This window comes from Anguilla anguilla, chromosome 15 (assembly GCF_013347855.1).
Source record: "Anguilla anguilla isolate fAngAng1 chromosome 15, fAngAng1.pri, whole genome shotgun sequence".
NCBI classification, from domain to species: Eukaryota; Metazoa; Chordata; class Actinopteri; order Anguilliformes; family Anguillidae; genus Anguilla; species Anguilla anguilla.
The window spans coordinates 30,720,529-30,740,323 of NC_049215.1; the positions used below are offsets into that span (position 1 = coordinate 30,720,529).

The following is a 19,795-nucleotide window of genomic DNA, read 5'->3' on the forward strand; positions in this document are numbered from 1 at the left end:
TATATATATATATATATTTCAATTTATTAAAATCATATGAAATATTAATGACGAACTCATAGCCTACATATCAACTCAGGGTTCTGTTCTTAATTTGTGTTTGTCTTTGCACATAGACTATACAGGAATATGAGAAATAGGCCTAATCTGAAATTATTAGTTCGATACGTATGTGAGGGGGTCCCTGAAAAATTGGTGAAAAAAACTTTCAGATCCCCTGCTCTAGGGGTATCCTCCAGGTGAAAGCCCCGCTTGTTCTTTATGGGTTTACTGTAGCGGGAATCTTCAGCGTTTGATGCCTGGAACTGTGCTACTCACCACAGGCCTGCAGTGTGGGGCACAAACAGACAGCTCTGAGTGAGGCCCAGTCATGGGAGCCTGGAGCTAGATGTTATCAGTGACCCATTAATCTGAATGGGCCTGTTCTGTGCTGAAGAGAAAAGTATTTTCATTGGCTCGGATTCAGCGACTGACAGCACACGGACAGCTCCTCTCATCCCATTATAGGGCCTTGAAAACCCTGTAGAACTAAACCTGATTTTTTTTTCTAGATGAATATCTCAGGCTATGATCTCCCCAACCACTTAGTCTTAGATTCCTCATTAACTGTCTGTTGCAATTTACCATTAACTATTCACACTGGTTTACCAGCAGAGGATGGGCACCCCTTCATTATCTGGGTTCCCCTGTAGTTTTCTTCCCACAGGGGAGTTTTTTCTCACCACTGTTTCAGTGCTTTACAGTATCTTCCCACTGGGTAGCTGTTTAACTCACTTTGTTGAATTTTTGAGGGATCAGGCTAGATCTTGCCAAATTTTTCCTATTTCTTTTTTCGTTTTTCTGCAAAGCATCTTTGTGATAGTGACCATCAAAAAAAATGGTTCGTGTCAAACAAACAAGTTCTGAATAGCCTATGATTGGCTTTAAGTTAGTGGCCACAAATGGCCTCTTTCAGCACTGAGACAATCCTGCAGTTTCCATAACACAGAATGCGTGTTTCAACTGAACGCGATAATAAATGAGAAAGTTTATGGTAAAACCAAAACCGTGGCGGTATGGCTCCGTCGGAGGGAGTCTGTGGTCACAAAAACCTGCTCCCACGCCTTCTGCCCTTCTCAACTTCAGGTCTCCCAGTGTGTCCCAGGATGTCTGTTTAAACCATGTGAAAAGCCAACGACCGCAAGCTGTACACAATGACTTCACCGTACAGAGAAATACCCTCCGGATCACGGGCATTAATTATCTCTCATACAGTATTCTCAATCTTGTTTTGACAGGGGGCATCCTCGCCCTTAAAAGCAAAGCAATTAAGGAAACCACACAAAAAATGCTCAGCGGTTCGCTGCTTTTATAACACATGTCCGTGTCAATATGAGAGGTAATGCACAGAACAGACTGTTGATGCTGAATGAAAGACGAAACCTCGTGGCACAGAAAGGTACGGAGGCGTTCCCTCCCAGCATCAGGCAGACACATCTGTAGCCTGGAGTCTGCGGAAGAGGGAGACTGTGAAGGGCCTGAGTCTGGACTGTAGGGCTACGCACATGTGACCGTAGCACTCAGAACACTACCTGCCTCAACTGAAACACAGACATCTGTTTTTTATTTTACCCACAATGCTTCAGCACACAGGGTTTCCCTTTAACATTTCCTCTCTCCAGCGCAAGACAAGCAGTTACTGCACCGTTATTCCAGAGGTTTTGGCAGGAATAAAGAGGCCATTTCCTGTCCCTGATGAAGGTGGGGGTGGGAGGAGGGAAATGGGACCTTCCTTATCTTCTGAATACACTGGAGACATCCTCGCATAGCTGCTAACTTCTCCAACAGTACAGTGATGCTCACACGGGGCTCGAATATACCATTACGAGTCAAACACAGGACAGTGACGGATTTAAGGGCTCTGTCCATGGGCACCTTTTTTTTTAGTAAAGACTTGTACGCTACATGGCCAAACGTATGTGGACTCCGGAAATCCAACATCTCATCCAAAATTATGGACATTAATATGGCGTTGGTCCACCCTTCGCTGCTATATCAACCTCCACTCTTCTGGGAAGGTTTATTTTATTATTTTTTTATTTTTTTACTAGATGTTGAAGTATTGCTGCAGGGATTTGCTTCCATTCAGCCAGAAGAGCATTAGTGAGGTTGAGCACTGATTGGGTGATTAGGTCTGGCTCACAGCTGGCTTTCCATTTGATCCCAAAGGTTTAGATTGGGGTTGAGGTCAGTGCTCTGTGCAGGCCAGTCAACTTCTTCCACACCGATCTTCATAAAAACCATTTATATACGGACCTTGTTGTGTGCCTGAGGGCATTGTCACGCTGAAACGGGAAAAGGCCTTCCCAAATCTGTTGCCACACAGTTGGAAGCACAGAATCATCTAGAATGTCACTGCATTAAGATCTGCCTTCACAGGTACTAAGGGGCGTAGCCCAGACCATGAAAAACAGCCCCACACCAAGGGGTGTCCAGATAAGTTTGGTCATATAGTGTACTTTCTTGATCACACCCAACAGTTGACTTGCAAACACTGGTATTCTCTTGTGTTCTTTGAACAGATTTCTTGGTAAATTTTATTGTTTATAGAGTCCCTATTTCTCCAGGGAAGTGAATCATCTTGCCTATAACATATTGGATGTAACATGTGTTATTCCATTTGGGCCAAACAAATGGCCTGCAATACGAAAATGCACCAGTTCCCACTGAGGTTACTGTTTTCCCCATTGAGAAGTGTATTATTTCCCAACACCCGTATTCTTCCCACTTACTAAGAAAACAAATGGATACAAAACGTTCTTGGAAAAAATATCAGAACAGGAGGCCAAATTCCACGATTTTCCATGATAATTGCTCAACATCCTGTTGACAGAGAACCATGAAATTAGGAGCCGCCTTTTTTCTCTGATTTGCCAGTAGGCTACATGGAATCGGTTTGAGATTAAATGGCATCACAGAGGTGCTATGCGCCGCACGTGCAGTGCATGTTGCAACAAAAACAACATTTAGAGGGTTCCACTGTATCATGGGAGGTTCTATGACTGTTCAATAGAGAGCAGGCGCTGAGACAGTCACTTCAGACTGTCAGTTAGCCAGGATACAAATCAACTGCACATGCTGTGGCGAAAGATTTAACAGAATTCCAAATTTTACTCAGAAAAACCCAATAAATTAAACCCGGTAATATGACGTAGAAACCTTTGTGAATGCTGATGATGTCTGCCAATAGCTGGTGCCCAGCAATTAAAATGTATGGAAGAATAGCTAGAATTTTGTTACCATTTTAACAATTCTGAAATTACCCCCATTAAAAGTGAGCTAAATCTTGAAATTAATATTTTTTGGAGCTTTGCCACATGGCCTTGTTCAGAACGGCACTGAGGCTCACTGATCCAACATTGGGAAGCGAACGTAAAAAAGAGCAGGGGAAACAACAACATAAACAAAATGCAATAAAAAACACATTTTAGTTATGAGCTCTGCCTCATCAGGAGTTTGTGTCCTGTACAACAAGCTCACATTTAAGATCACAGAGAAGTATCTGTCAACAAACCCAATGACATACTGGAACTGAGTGTCATATAGAAACATACTGAAAATAAAGCCCATCAGAGCCATCATACACTTACAGGGCCAACAGCAGCTTGTCAGGATTTACAGATCGACCACTGTGTTGACTAGTGATTGATTGGCTGATATGTGTAAATGACTTCTAGCCAGTTCTGTAAATTTTCAGCTAACAAATAATGCTGACCAATGGCTATGAACACCCATATTCTTGCATCAGAAAACCCCACCAAACGATTCAAACTATCTTATCAAAATCTTTGCGTCCATAAACCAGTTTGCAGCAGTAAATCCACATGAGTGTCGCTCGCTGTAAATGTTCAGCACGTTAACTGTAATTGGACTTCTACAACATGTTCCAAGCAGGCAGCCGATGTGCTTGGAAGTTCACCTAAAGACATTTGTTGGGGGGGGGGCTGTAATCAACTCAACTGCTTTACTAACATGTACGTACGTAATTTCCAGGGAATGCAAGCCATGCGTGCTTTTCCTATTTTTTCTCCGACCATCATCCACCCTGGAATGCTCTTATCGGACCGTGGGGAAGGTTCATTACCCCTCTGTATCTAGCGAGGAGGCCAGCGCCTTCCTCAGGAAAGAGTAAAAATCACAAAAACCTTCAGTGACCTGTCTGCGCTGTCACACCACTCACACATCACGCTCCGGATGATAAAGACAAACACACACACACACACGCGTGTGCGAGTACACGCACAAGTGCATGCATACATATATGCAAGCACAGATGCACAGATGCATGCATGCACAAGCACATTCACACACGTGCACACACACACACACACACTTGCATGCATGCATGCACGCACGCACACACACTCACACACATACACGCACACACACTCACACAAACACACACAAACGCATGCATGCACGCAAGTGTGCACACACACACACACACACACCTTCCATTTCTGTTAAATCGCAGATTCAGCCCACATCCCACGTCCACCTCCACCGCAGCTGCCTGCACAATGGAAACTCTTGAAAGCCTGAAAGCTCCTGCACTCTGTCAGCCCATGTGTGTCCCTTCGGACTCATCCAGGCCTTTGGGTTAAAGTAACACACGGGACCCGTGCTTTTCATGCTAACATCAATCACGTCCGAGGAGTTTAGCAGAACCCTGGAGGAGGATCCCGTGAGTCGGCTAGTCACGAACCACCGTGGCTGACCGCAAAAGCTTCTCTGTGAGCTCGCCACCATCTTGGACAGTAGCAAGGTTCTTCTTCAACATGTGAATCATGAGCGGATCCCCTGGCTCGTGGTTTGAGGCGAGAGAGGCGCGAGAGAAGCAGAGGAAAACTACCCCTTGAGTTTGTGTTCAAACAGGGAAAAAGGGGGGGGGGGCAGTTATTCCTCACAAACAGCCCCAAAAACACAAAGTCAAGTAGAAAAGCCAAAGAACACCCCCAAAATCCAGGATTGATGATGGACTGCATTCATGTAGTATCTGTCATCTAAGGGGGTCAAAGTGTTTTTCAGTGGGGGGGGGGGGCACAGCCCCAAAACCTGAGTGATGCATGGTAGCAATCTACACCAGAACACCTCAAATTAGTGGAGGAAGGGAGTGAGGGAGAGAGGAAGAGATAGAGAGATTAGGAGGGATAGCTAGGTTGGGAATGAGGCCAGGAAGGCAAGGGGACACCCCCACCCATATAAAGGTTTTGGGCAAAATATGAGCCAAGCACATCCAAAGTGAAGCTATTCCATCCAGCAGCTCTCTCAAACATGTATTGCAATGACGCTCAGGACATTTCTCAAATGGAAATTGTAGGGCTTATCCTAAACATTTTACCTTCCCTTCTCAAAAAAAAAAAAAAAACTACCGGCTGGAGCACATGTTCAAAAGCTAAACACGGAAGGGGCAGGAACCTCAAGATGAGTTTGTTTTGCAACTACTGCTTGCTTACCATCTACATAATCAATATTTCCGTAAAATAGAAAATAAATCATTGTACAAAGCATTATGTTACCAAACATCACCCACAAACATTTCACGCTATGTTAGAAGTAGGGTTTTTGTCATCGCTACATTAGAGAGCAGGAAATATCACCGGCCTATGGGAAGTTGATAACAGAACTTACCGCGTGCACTTCCGACGTCAGCAGAAAGCAGACGGCCAGGGAGAGTATCAGAAACCTGCAGGCGTGCAACAGGAAACGCAGTATAAACACCTGGTCAAATCATATTAAACGAAAACTGGAGCAAGAACAGACATTGTGATTATAATACACTTGCCTCATGTTTTTCAGGTCTACCCTGTGTTGAAACTGCATCACCCCGACTTTTCGAACCTCAAATTTCATTTCTGTCCCATGGACCTCTTCATCCGGTGTGGTCCGGTGCTAATGCATGTCGACCTGAGACGCACTTTCCACACAACATTAATGACACCCTATTAGTTTCCACCTTAATAAACACCACTGAATGAAATAATGTGTTTTTTGAAAATTACTGCACGGGTACCTCAGTTCAGGTTATAGAAAATTTCAATTAAATATACCATACAATTGTATCACACAATAAATGCAAAACCGCCAGTGTCCGTATCGACTCTGTATTCCATGCGCGCACCTATAATGCATGTACAGCGCGCGCGAGTTTTTTCTGAAAAATCACAGGTGCTCATACAATGCCTATTTGATCATGGCATTTTTAAAATCATAATATTTGTAGCAAAACAAACTTACACTATTGGTGCGGTTTTCGCTGCCTCCGCTGTCTTGAAGTCAGTGGAGCGGAGCGCTGCTGCCAGAAAGTATCCCGCGCGACCGACGAAATTCCTCTGTAGAAGCGTAGGTTACTTTAATAGAACTCTGCGTGAAATAAGATGTTAAAATAGCAAAGATGAGTTCTAAACTCTCTCCCAGCAATCTAGAAATGCAAGTGCTGGTTTGTTAGGAAGGGTTGTCTCCGCAAACAAATGAGGGTGGTCATGCCCGGTGGGCTGGGCGCTGAAGCATCTAGAAGTTAGTTTGGACAAAAGTCATAACGGCACAGTGAGCGCTAAGATGCAGCCAAACGCAGGTTGTAAGCTGCGATAAAAACAACTTATTGCTTTGAACGAATAGGAGGATAAACAGGCGACAGGGTGCCCTTTTGGTCATTCTGCACATTTGTAAATACGTTTCGACCGCGCGCCATCACACAATGCTGCTCCTCAATTGCGTTCTGTTGCTTCTGTTCAGCTTTGACATAAGACCTACGGGGGCTGAGGTGAGTGTGTTTATTCATACATTTTCTTTTTTAAAAATAATGTTTATTGTCGCGTGGTAGTTCGTCTTGGCTCAGAAAGTGAGAAATTGTGCATTCCTGGGGTGTGCCTTGACAAAAACTTTTGAAGTTCCTTCCGAGAGTATCAGCACAATAAACTGGTGAGTTAGGCAAGGGAGAAAGGGGGATTACTTACTACTACTGTCATGCAACAAATTAACGGTATTATACCGCATTTAGATTGCGTTATTGGAGAAGCCTAAGCGACAGTGATGCGCATTTGCATGGCCAAAACGGTAAAGACCGTCATCATCACCAAGCCGAGGCGACAATTTCTGAAGTCTTAGCACCTAGTTAAGTGATCAAGGAAGGATATCGCGATAATTAATTTTGTCTCGATGTCATCACAGTGACAGTGATGATAATCATGTCAGTGCTTATAATGACAGCGAAAAGCGATATTTTAACGTCCGTTTACCGAAGTCATCGATTATTAGATCAATAAGATAGTCTTGTGCGTCGTATTGAGGTAGGCTAGCAACTTCATTTCTTTATATAGTCAATGGAACGTGAAAAAATATGATTGACAGGTTTCTTGCTAACACGAGGAGTGATGTTCTGTATGGATACCTACTTAAATGAAATAATACATTTGTGATTCATTAAATAATAATGACTCGGAATTAGTTAATATAAAAAAGTGTGCGCCTTGGATGGATATGCACATGCATGTCGGCCTAAATAAATTGATCTTCATACCATAGTAGGCTATTCGTAAAAGCTTTAGTGGAAGTGTGTTATTCTTCGTTGTTTTTCTGAAGGCTCTTTCAGATATCAGTAAAACATTAGCGTAACTTTGCAGTGACATTTGCGCACCTAAATCAGTTTAGAATTCTGTTGTTTAAAACTCTTTCTATGACACTGCGAGAGCGGTTCGCGCTGCATAGGTAGTCCCATGTTATTGCAAGCGTGCAGCAGTAATGGATGGTTAAGATTCGGCTCGGGGAGTTGCCCACGGCCATCTGACAAAAATTGGGGGGAAAAAACAGCACGTTGGCCATCGCGCAGTTAATTTACCGCACGCCAGTGAGTCTGCGCAGTGGGCAGCCGTGTTTCGCACAGTACTAGTCCTGTCCTGGATGACAAGAAGTTCTAGCATTTGTTTAAGGTTTGTATAATTTGTGGAATTATAGCGAATTTCTAACCTTCGCAAGACTCTGCATACAGAGTGGAGGCTGAAAGATTCACGTTTCATCAAATCGGCCTCATCAGTTAAAGTTGGGTCTGAACATCACAGAGGAACGAGTTCATTAGTGGGGGAATAGCTACTCACGATCTTTAAAGTACCCAGGTAAAGTGCTGTAAACTACTACTGCAATAAACTGCTTATGTATTCAAAATTAATTTGTTTCAAACAAGATCTATGAAATCAGGAATGAATACTAAATGTAATCACCCACATTACTGAACTTCAGAAGATATATTTATCCTTACAACTTAACCTTAGTTGGGCATAAAGTTAAGCTCTCTCTTTTATTTTATAAATAAAGCCCAGGAAATTCCAATGATGTGACTACTTGTGATATTTTTATTGTGAATCTAGTGCACTTTTTCACAATTTTATTTTTCTTTTTAGCACTGAGAAAAATAATGGTCTGTGCACACACACACAAAACACAAAAACACATGTATACAAACACACACACAAACACTCGTAAAAACGCATGCACACGTACATACACACACGCTCCTTTATGGATCATAAACCTGGAACACAGACACACACACGAACACACATACACTTACACATATGCACATATACACACACAAAAGAAAACACATGTACACATACACATGCAAACACACAGCACGCATGCTCACATACATGCACACACACACACACACACAGGCAAGCACAAACACAATTAAACACACACGCATACACACAAACACACATGCTCACACATACAAACACATGCACAGTCACGCGTACACACACATGCAGATTCATTATGCAAATAGATTAAGGTTCATCTTAGCTGTCTGAGGCGTAGGCCTATAAGCATGCAAAAACTTACAGTCTCTCCTTCAGCTGCTCATTCCATTCTCTATCTTATGGGCTTTCCGAGAAGATATCCGAAAATTTGGCATTGTACCCCAACACCCTGCTGGAATCATCTTGTTTATCAATGTAACATATTTTATGAATGCATGTGCGCCAGCCAGGGTTCCTGTGGTTAATGCAGCGATTTACCAGTCAATACCAGTGAATGCCTCTCCTCCGGTCAGTGACAGCACCTCGTGTACAGTATTGCAGGGCTTGAGGTCGCAGTGTTAACTCCAAAGCACACATTCAGAATTCTGTGATGTTGTGAATATTCTCTGCTGTCTTTTTTTTTTGTATGTTTGTGGATGTTTCTGCTTCCTGAATTATGCTATGATGTCACAGAGGCTCTCTTATGAGGTCCACAGATCTTGGGTCACTGAATGAACAACAGGACCAGCTGCGGACAGCATTAGGAGATTGTGTTCCGATGATGCTGCGCACTTATGAGGAAGGAGACAATTGGCGGTTGTTTCCTGATCTGCGGTTTTTTTTCCCCAGGATACTTTTATCGCACTACACTGTGATAAAAGCGGTCTTGTGCTCTCTTCCTGGAAGGGTTGCGACCCTTCCAGAGACCTTGAGCGTCTTGATTACGGACGCTACTATGGAAACGGGGATCCACCGCCGTGCGAAACGTTTACAGCCGTCCCCTGACTTGCGGAAGCCATTTGTCTGACATTTTTTGGGTCGCTGTCAGACTTCAGCCAATGGGACGGTTTTTCAAATGATGCATTGTTTCTGAGTGTTAATCCCTATTAAACCTGATGGTAATCCTGTTGGCAGCTTCTCTGATGTTCTCAGTTCCAGAAGCTGTTAACTCCCAGATGGTGGGTGCTTAATGGATGGCTTCTCTTAAACAATCTATTAAGAAAACAATAGCTACGTTCAAATACGTATTTATCTTATTTCTTTGAGAATGTGCAGGAAAAAAAAAACATCATGTATCCAAAAAAAAAATCCTCAAATGTGGTAATGAATCGTCTGGTATACAGACGGAAAATTCAATTATGGGAAAAAAAACAAAAGCATTTGATTGTTTGCTTAGTGCTCAATAGGAAAGGTTGGTTGTAATTGTAGTTTAATGTAGTCTAACGGGTAGTTGTACTTTCATGCTCAATTCAGTAAGTTCGTTATTATCTGTGTAACAGTTTAATGTGCAGTAGGGTACACTTACACTTTCTGTCCCTCAAGGGAGTGTTCCCCCCCCCTCTAGGGAGTGTGCTTTGATCCATGATCTTTGGCCTTGTGTCTGCATTGTAATTCCCTCTGGATGAGAGCATCTGCTAAATGCCAGTAAAGCTGTTGCCCAGTAACTGACCCATTTTTGGTCCAGGAGGGGTACCTGTTTATTGAATCAAAGTGAGACAAAGTCTAAGCTTGTGGTCTACCGTGAGAATGTTGACCCTTGACCTGAGACGCCCTGTGATGCTGGGGTTTGACCTGCAATATGAAGGAAAATGTCCTTTTCCTGAAGCTCTTTCAGTTATAGACTGGTGACAGTTCTCTTGGTCCTCGGTCCCGTAAGACTAGATCAAATCAAATAGAACGCACCGCAATAACATAGCCCACATAAAGGCACGAGCGCTGTACGGGCTTTCAACGCAAAACCTGAATTCGCACTTTCTCCATTTCCTTATGAGACAATGCAGGAAGTCCCAGTCACTGACGTAGACCACCATGCGCTGCACTGTATGCAGACGTGCTCAGCAACAGCGTATTTGTGAAGTAAACGCCTGGAAATGCACCTGGAGGGTCACCGCGAGCATCGCTGCCGCTCACCTTACCCATGGTGCATTGCGCGGGCCTTTTAGATTGGGTACCTGGGCCACGCACGGGAAGACGTCCGATGACTCATGCCTTTGAGTTCTGAAATGTAACTGTGAGAATCCTGCAGGATGTTGAGCCCGAGGGGGACCGCTGTGTTATTTCACTTAACGGATGCTAGGGTGAGACTTTGGAAACTCATGACGTCAGTGCAGCTTGATTCATTTACTGCCTTCACCCGAAACCACAGGGGAGATTGCCATTTCACAAACAGACGACGTTCGGAATTTATATTTGGAAGGGTTCACACCGTCCTCTCTTCTCACACTCTTGTAACAGTGTGCAATTACGCATAGACTATCAGTGCTCCAGAAAATTGTGCAAAAAACATCTATCAGCCCAACATCCACCAAAACCACATCTATCAGCCTAACAAAATAGTGATGCCTGCTTCATCAATTGAGTCCTCTGTAACATAAACCCTTCAGATGAGGACGTAAAAGCATATATAGGACAAATGTGTAGGCAGGACCTTGTAAAGGATCAGATTGAGCAGACATAATTTGACTGAGGCTGGCTGCGTTTCATTTCCCTGAGAAAGTGAAGGAAAACATGGCCTGAGCTGCTTTAATTGAGAGAGGAAGATGAGCTCAGCCGCACAGCTGTGAACACCTCGGTATCTGGACATTGAAGCTGTGTAACCCGAGTGACACTCCGGCACTGACACACGAACACACAGGCTTTACCCTGAACTCTGACACCCGCCTGTCTAAAGCACTGAGAATGTTGATTTTGGGCCTGTGGATTTGGTGGGTGTGATAGATGGGTAGATTTTAGTGGTTTTAGGAGGGTTTGACTAAAATGGTCTTGTTGGGGTTAGATTTGTGTTAACATGATTTTGGTGAATGGGGTTTAAGTGGACTTAGAGCTGTGGATGTGGTTTAGGTGGATGTTGGGCTGGTAGATGTGGTTTTGGTGGACGTTTGACTGGTAGTTGTGGTTTTGGTGGACGTTGGGCAGGTGGATGTGATTTACGTGGATGTTGGGCTGGTGGATGTGGTTTTGGTAGATGTTGGGCTGGCGGATGTGGTTTAGGTGGACATTGGCTAGTGGATGTGTAACTTATTTATTTTTTATTTTTTGTGTTTGGAAAGGTTTAAAGTCTATAACCACTAAAATAATTTAAGGGATCCATCTACACCATGTTCAGACCTTACATTCACTGATGAGGTCTTGCACCCATAACGTCAGGGGAAAAGGAAGAGAAAAAAAAAGGCAGTGGAAAAAGAATGCAAGGCAGGGCCACTGGCTGTAAGTTTGGGTTCCCACCGGGTTTGTGGAGCTTGGACTGTCCTGCTCCGGAGCGAGAGGGAGGGAGAGAGAGAGAGAACAGCTGGAGGAAATCAGCGAGTCTGGCCGCTGCGCTCGCTCAGACCTTCACGTGTCCCGCCCCCCCCGGTCCCACAGTGTTGCAACACCGAGCAGCTGATAATGGAGCGCGGCGCGAATCGCGTCTTCTTCACTCCTCCCCGCGAGGAAATGCGTGGGCAAAAAGGGGCTTTTAACATGTGTACACGTTGTTCAGATGGTGGAGACATACAAAGGAACAAAAACAAAAAAGACTGATAGCTTTCACCGCTGCATATGTAGGTCATTCTCACAATAAGGAGGCTGTCCTTATAAATCCTAGATGCATTGCCTCACCCATCTCAATCTGATTATTAATACATTTCATTGCTTGGATTGTTTATTTTAGCAGGTAGTTTAATACCTCAGGCTATAATCTGTGCAGTCTCTTAGTCTATTTGCTCTGATAGATCCCCCTTTTATCTTTACCATTTTGCTCTGATAGTAAAGTTAAAAGGAGAATCTATTTAGTCTATCTTTAACTGTTGACACCAGGCCAGCCAGCAGAGGATGGGCTCCCCCTCTATATCCGGGTTCCTTCTGAAATTTCAGATCACTGTTTGAGTGTTTTTTCTTCCCACTGGGGAGATTTTTGTTGGATTTTGGAGGGTTCAGCCTTGAAAAATTTGTCCAGTTTTCTGTAAACGAGTTGTACAGAAATTTTAATTGAATAAATTAAATACTTAACCTGTCTGACAATACATTTATGGTTTTTACTTCCATCAATATCTGGCCTTTATATTCATGTAGGCCTTGTGATTTCCATCAGGGAGTTGGCCAAGCCCCTGTAGGGGATATCCCAACAACGCTAACACTGCTAACAGTTATAACACTATTATATTATGCTATCGCTTCCGTTTAGTGCACCAAACACTCCCTCCAAATTACTAGCCCGCAAAAAACAGAATTATGGGAAATGTAGGCACAACAAAATAATGTTCCCCTTTTATTCTTACACAGTTATAGTACTGTGATAATATAGATAGCAGTGCTAGCTAGCATTGCTAACAGCGCTAATATTGCTAACAGTGCTAGTGGGTAAGAGTGATAACATCTCTAACAGTACCAATACTGTCAACAGCCCTCCTTGTGTCTTTTATGATTAGTTCTGCTTCATCATGCCTCCCTCTCACTGTTGAGCGATTGAAATGCTTTGTTATGAGTCAGGGCCACTGTGGCTAATGTCCAATTTCTTTCCCCATTGAACAGCATTCAGTGTTTTCAATTTTTCCATTCATTGTTTTTGCCTCTGTGAAAATATCAAAGGGGAATCCGTGAGAGTGGGGATCTCCCAGCCTTCCCAGTGGACGCAGTGAGCATAAGCCTTATTCCGCGATGTGTCATGTGGGAGAAAGCGGAACCATTCCCATTGCTCCGACTTGTTAGCGTTCACACATTTGTGCACTCGTTGGGAAACTCAAGATGGTGGTCGTGGCTTAAAATAGATATAAAATGATACTTTGATTTTGTTACCTTGAACAGTTGGCAAGTCTGCAGCTATGGAAGCCATTTTTCTTGCTGCATTCGCGGACTTCCATGTTTTCCGCCGCCAGATCGGAGATATCAGAGTCATCAGAAAGTACTCTGGTTGCCTACTCGGAAATTACAACTTGGAGGCTGACTTGTTTTTTTTCCTGTCGGAAACGGGTAATTTCTGTAACTCCGATATGATGTGAGCACATGGTGTTCCGTGGACAGACTCTGCTAACCTGTACGTCATTAGGATGGGCTGGCAGCAGGGAGAGATAGGCAGACATCTTTGTGATATGAGGATGAATGACTACAGGCCGGGTTCTCCTGGGGTGTAGCGTTGTAGTGTGTGACCACAGTGAAACTTGCCTGCAGGGTGAAGAGGTTACCCCCCCCCCCCCCCCCCCCCCCCCCCGACCACCCCGTGACCGTAAACACCAGGTATCATATTCCGCCCCAAACCCACACGTGCCCTTTGACCTTTCCTGGAGAGCAAGCACAGACACAGACCATTCCAGCCCTGATCCATTTATGTGATAGAGACAAATTGTTTACAGCTTACTAGTAGGACATGCAATTGCCAGTGCAATTATCACATACGGCAAAGCACTTTTAGCCAGGGCTAGTTTTGCGACGTGGGCTGGTTCTGCAGAACTTGGGAGAAAGAGGCAAGAGTCCTGGGGGGGGGGGGGGGGGGGGGGGCTGAGGGGGGGCAACTTGGGGTTGCAAGTTTCACTGCACATTCCACCCCCCCCCCCCCCGAAGAAGAAGAAGAACATTCTGTCCTGCTTTTGTGTTACCATGAACCGTGAACACGCAGATGCTCTGGGGAGCCCGAGCGACCTGGGTGGGTGGGTGGGTGATCCCTCAGGGTGGAGTAGAGTTTCGCTGGGGGAGGACAGATGGAACGTCTCCGCGGGCGGGGGGGGGGGTGTTAGAGAGATTAGCATGCCTCTTCCTCCTCCACCAGGGCCTGTGCCAGGGCAGACGCAGGGGAGACGGCTCAAATGCCGTTTATCTCCTAGCAGGTTTCTGCGTTTGCACGCACACGCGCACGTCCACAGCTCGTGGCAGAGTCCGGGAATAATAAAAGTTCAGGGTTCAAGCACTATTTTTTTAGGACGCAGCAGTCATATTAATGTCATATAAAATTTGTATCATTCTGCCTTTAAAAAAAAAAAAAAAACAGTGAATATTAAATATTGTTTTTGAGCAGTCCAGGCACAGGGTGTTCAGTAATGCAGGGGGGTTGTCTTGTGCTTTTTATTTTTCGTCAGCCACTAATATCCTGCCCTCACAGAGCACTCAGCAGCGATGAAAAGGGTACACCAGCAAATTTAGCGATCAATCAGTGCTGCCATTTAGGCCCCCCTCCGCTCCCTGCAGATCACTGACCTGTGGATGGGATCTGGAGGGGGGGGGGGGGGGATAGCAGGCACCCCCTCAGCGGGAGGGCCAGCTGGCTTTGTCATTAGACCCCATTACTCCTCGACAAGGTTCAGTGCACAGTCGCGCGTTTAGGGTCTCCGGTCCGGTCCGGTCCGGTCCGGCCCCGCCCCGCCCCACACCCCAGACTCTCTGGCTTTTTTTCCAGCCCCACCCTAATGAACAGGTAGAACAGCAAGGGAGGTTGGGCTGGCGCTGATTCAGGGTGGTCCCAGCACAATACGTCTGCATCAGGACTGGCTGGAGATTAACCAGTGTGCCACGGGATTGGCTGGAGATTAGCCAGTGTGCCACAGGATTGGCTGGAGATTAGCCAGTGTGCCACAGGATTGGCTGGAGATTAACCAGTCTGTCACAGGATTGGCTGGAGATTAACCGCAGAGAAACCCGGGGTTCTATCGGCCATTAGCTCTCATGATTTCAGCGTCTGAACTAATGTGGTAAAAACTCACCCAAGGGCTTCTTCATCGGGACTGCCGTGGACGCCCGTCAGGACCAGTCCAACACTGCCGACTTGGAGGCCCAGCCACAGCGCAGCCTCTCCAACTCTCCGTCATCCTGCGAAAAATGTGATCAGTTCAGACTCAAATGCACCAGAGCCGCTGTTATTCACGTTTGGGCTGAGAGGCGCATGATGGAGCACAGATCTGTGAGGGGGGTCTGTCAGGCATGCAGGGCTCTCCCAGTAACACTGACGCCGCAGAACAATCTGAGGTCTGTCCTAGGCACTGTGCGGCTTCTCTCTACTCCAGACATTCTCTAAACGAGTTAGTGATGTCAGAAACGGGCATTTAAGCTCTTCTGTGACTTTTTGTGAACTGATTTAAATGGAATTAATGAATGGCTAATTAGTGTTTTGTTTTCCCGCCCCTTGTTTTCAGATGTGATGGTTCACTTACTAACTGGTGACACACTCAAAGTTGCTTAAAATAGTGTTCTAGTTGGTTCAAATTTTTTTAACCTGAGGATATGTGATTGGTTGGCAATTCATATTGACATGAATTTCTTTTGGCCAAGTCAAAGGGGTCTGGGTCAGTTAACAGGTGCAGTTTTAATTGGGAGGAAAAACAGCACATTACGACACTGAATTTGGGAAGCTCTGATTCATAGTGAAGTTTGACCTCACCAGTAAGGAGGTTTAGGAAGCTGATGTATTGCGATGCTTGACCTCACCTGTAAGAGGAGTGGGACACCCTGCTTGAATGGGGTCATGTGTCTCCCAGCCTGGTGGTCTGAGCTGCTATTAGCTGACCTCGTACTGTGAGAGTGAGCTGCTATTGGCTGGCCTCACACTGTGAGAGTGAGCTGCGATTGGCTGGCCTCGCACTGTGAGAGTGCATTGCTATTGGCTGGCCTTGCGCTGCGAGAGTGAGATGCTATTGGCTGGCCTAGCGCTGTGAGAGTAAGCAACTGGCTGGCATGAGGTACCCTGGAGCTGTTGTTAGCATGAATAACTGTGACTGATTCCACTGTCTCACTTACAGAGCCCTTGTCTAATCCCATGGCCCGATGTCAGATCCCTGTCTGCTTCTCTGCAGTCTTTCTAATCAGGCAGGGGAAGCAGACATATAACAGCTTATTATTTTAGCTGTTTAGCAGAAACTCTTATCTACTGTAGGTTAACATTAGCAGCTTACATTTCTATTGGAAACTTTAAATATGATACGTGTTGATACTGCTGTTTCATTCACCCTGGGAGCTCGGGGTGAGAAGGGTTCCCAAGGCTATAGCGCCAGTGTGGCTCTCAGAAATGGATCATGTGACCTTCTGGGTCTGAAAGAATACCCCTTGCATCCAACCAAGGATAGATGCAAACCCTGTGCTTTGCTCCATTAGCCAATCGGAGACACTGATTGTCTGTGGCTCTCTGGCTGCCCACATATGAAATTATATATAAAAAGTCTCACCCTAAAGGGCAGTTAGAGAAGGTATGGAAATCCAAGGGCCAAAGAGCAAGGAATTCAGTTTGATTTTAAGCAGCAGTATGTATGTCAATATTTCAGTATGTCAGTGGCTTGTTTCCATGGCAATAATAAAAAGCCATTTTTAGGTATATATTGTGTCATAAGCTTCTTTTTTAATTGTTTATTTATAGAAACAAATTTAAGCAGAAATCCAGAACATATTTTTCTATGAATAACTGACACAAAACTACTAGAATTCAAAGAATTTATTTTCTTGGCAAATGCCTAATCATTTATTATGTTCAACTTTGCTTAAAACGTGTGGTACACTGGGGAATTTAGTATTTGGTATATTCTCTGATGCTAATGTATTCACAACATCCAGTATTAAAAATATCCAAATTTCCAGCTCATTTGGCTAGTAATGTGATGTGTATGAATAAGCTCTTTGATGAGGTCAAAGGAAACGATACAATACACATTGTTGCAGAGGAAACGCTTTGTTTGATGATGTTTTGCATGTTGACACGCACCTTGCCTGTGACAGAGCAGTCTGTGGAACACAATAGCCTGGGGGAAAATGTGGAACCACAGCGTTCAGCAGACAGAGTAGGAGTGCGCTTTTTTTTTTTAAGGTCAAACCAGCTTTATGAATGATTTCCTGGGCCAGTGCGCAGTGCCAAACAGCTGCGGTTTTAGACATTTGTTTTTGCAGCTGTGTGACTCGAAAAAAGACGCTGCGTACTTGCAGTGAATAATTCCAGTTGAGACCAGTACCACCGAGAGTCGTTCTGCTGCTGCACCCGGCAGTAAACACTCACTCACTCAGTCACTCAGTCACTCACTCACTCACTCACCTCTCTCTTTCTCTCTCTCTCTCTCTCTCTCACACACACACACACTCACACAGTGGCTGTTCCAGTGGAAGGGCTGGGATGTTGTGGGCGTGGGGGCCCTGGAGACACAGGGTGTGATTAGAGGGGCTGGGGACCCAGTTAGAGCGTGACGAGGAGCCCCCCAAACCTGGCGTGCTTAGACTGTGGACCCCATCATCAGCTGCACGCATTAGCAGCTGGCCAGCTGTGCTTCTGAAGTGTCACGTATCACATTAATTTATTCTCCTTATCCCGTGATTCAGATGCAATGTCCTTAAGGAGAGTTGTCATAGTTACAGATTTAAAAGTGATCCTGCAGGTGGTCTGCTGAATCTGCTTAAGCCAAGATATAGAACCTAGTCTTTAACGAAAAACCCTCAGCACCACTAGGGGCAGCACAGGGGATGCCCCATATTCTTAAACCCAATTTAGGATGGTTACAAGTGGTGCTTACTACAAATTCTGTCAATAGCAGCAGTGGCCTCAAAGAGGGGAAATCATAATAACAAATATAGTTATTTACCTTTGCTAGCATACCAGTTCTAGTTTGCAAGCTAGCCTTGTGGGGGTGAATTGGCTGAACGGGGTGAGGGATGTTTCTCTCAGTTTTGGACAGGTTTCCACACACAGTGTGCTGCGTGTTCCGGAGGCCTTGTATTCCCACAGCAAGTCTGTTTTTTTTTAAATCCAGTACAAAGCAAAACTGTTTTTTATGGTGCTGTTAGACTAACACACTAATTGTTTTTCTCCCCCCCCCCTCATAGCTCAATTTCTTCTAAGATATCTGTGAACCCATATCAGGCAGATGGACGTAGAAAGAAAAGCTCTTCTAACTGCTCTTCAAGTACAGCTGCCCTGGCTAGAGAGTCTGTCTCTATGCATAGAGGATTACCAGTTCCTACTGGAAAACTGTGTTTATTGCTTTTTATTTAGTCATTAAGTTCTATGCAGTAATCAGACACAATGTCCTGGAGTGCTGGGTACTTGTTTCTTTTTTTTTTTTAAATAGACTCCAGGACTGATTGCCCTTGTTTAACCAATGAGTAACCCATGGTGACAGCTCCTAACTGCAGTGCAAGGCAGCATATGACACCACAATGATGTCATACACTCAGCGGACATACCTAGCTGAGGCATTAATCACATTGTGTAATTTGTTTACTTCAAAGTTGTAGAACAGCGTCATTAAAGATAACACATTAAAAGTTTAAAGCCGCTGCCAGTGTCTCCTCTCACTCTAGATGTAGATGCTCTTCCTGAAATGGAAGTCTGTTTGTGGAGTGAGTTTTTAATATCAGAGAATGTGGGGAGAAATATGGAGAGGTTTTCTATATTGTATCTCTCCTGCTGATGCACTGACCTGGATGTCACTTCCTGTCCGGCCAAAAACAGATAACAGGGCGACATCCTGCCGGCGACACAGGCTGCGTTCATTTTTAGCATAATTAGGGCGGGGCATCCTGACTGCAGTGTACTGGAGCTCAGCCCATCGCCCAGGTGCACTGTGGGAGAGCTGAATAAACAAAGCTGATGATTACATAGGGGTAAAGTGAAAGAGCAGCTGGCTCCTAATTCCATGGGGTCATAACGTTCACCCTGACACACTGGAGTGTGGACTATGTGGTCGTGGTTTGGCTGAGAGTTCACTGTAGGTCTTACCAAGCCGTTCGTATGAGAAGCAACATCTCTACCTCCGTTACCCACAGCTGTATCTCTACCTCCACCACATACAGCTGAGTCTCTGCCTCAGTCACCTACAGCTGTGTCTCTACCTCTATCACCTTCAGTTGTGTCTCTACCTCCATTACCCCAGTTGCGCTACGTAATATTTCACTGAGATGAGTTATGGGATGATGTGTATTTGATACATTGATACAGGAGGCGGGGGCGGGACAGTGGAGAAGGGGTGGGGCCTACCTCAGTCATAGACTCAGAATACAGCAGGGTGTTCCACAGCCTGTTTCCACAATTGCAAGAGTCAAAGGTCAAAAGTCAAGGGTCCAGGTCGGGAAGCTGGTGTCCA

The 19,795-nt window shown here is 44.9% G+C and overlaps 2 protein-coding genes across 3 annotated transcripts in view; one reads left to right on the forward strand and one right to left on the reverse strand.

The window, feature by feature from the left end:
• The window catches only part of LOC118214146 (collagen alpha-2(IV) chain-like), a 59,470-nt gene extending 53,004 nt beyond the window's left edge, over positions 1 to 6,466 (reverse strand). Inside the window, exons 1-3 of one of the 2 annotated variants that reach the window (XM_035393783.1) lie at positions 6,277 to 6,466; positions 5,825 to 5,956; positions 5,671 to 5,725 (exon numbers count right to left, since the gene is read on the reverse strand). In XM_035393783.1, coding sequence (XP_035249674.1) covers positions 5,671 to 5,725; positions 5,825 to 5,892 — 123 coding nt within the window. In that variant the 5' untranslated portion in view covers positions 5,893 to 5,956; positions 6,277 to 6,466. The remainder of the gene's footprint in view (positions 1 to 5,670; positions 5,726 to 5,824; positions 5,957 to 6,276) is intronic. The other variant, XM_035393784.1, reaches the window with a different exon arrangement.
• A 108-nt stretch (positions 6,467 to 6,574) lies between these two features.
• Positions 6,575 to 19,795, forward strand: part of LOC118214147 (collagen alpha-1(IV) chain-like) — a 55,386-nt gene continuing 42,165 nt past the window's right edge. The window contains exon 1 of the mRNA XM_035393785.1: positions 6,575 to 6,802. Coding sequence (XP_035249676.1) covers positions 6,737 to 6,802 — 66 coding nt within the window. The 5' untranslated portion in view covers positions 6,575 to 6,736. The remainder of the gene's footprint in view (positions 6,803 to 19,795) is intronic.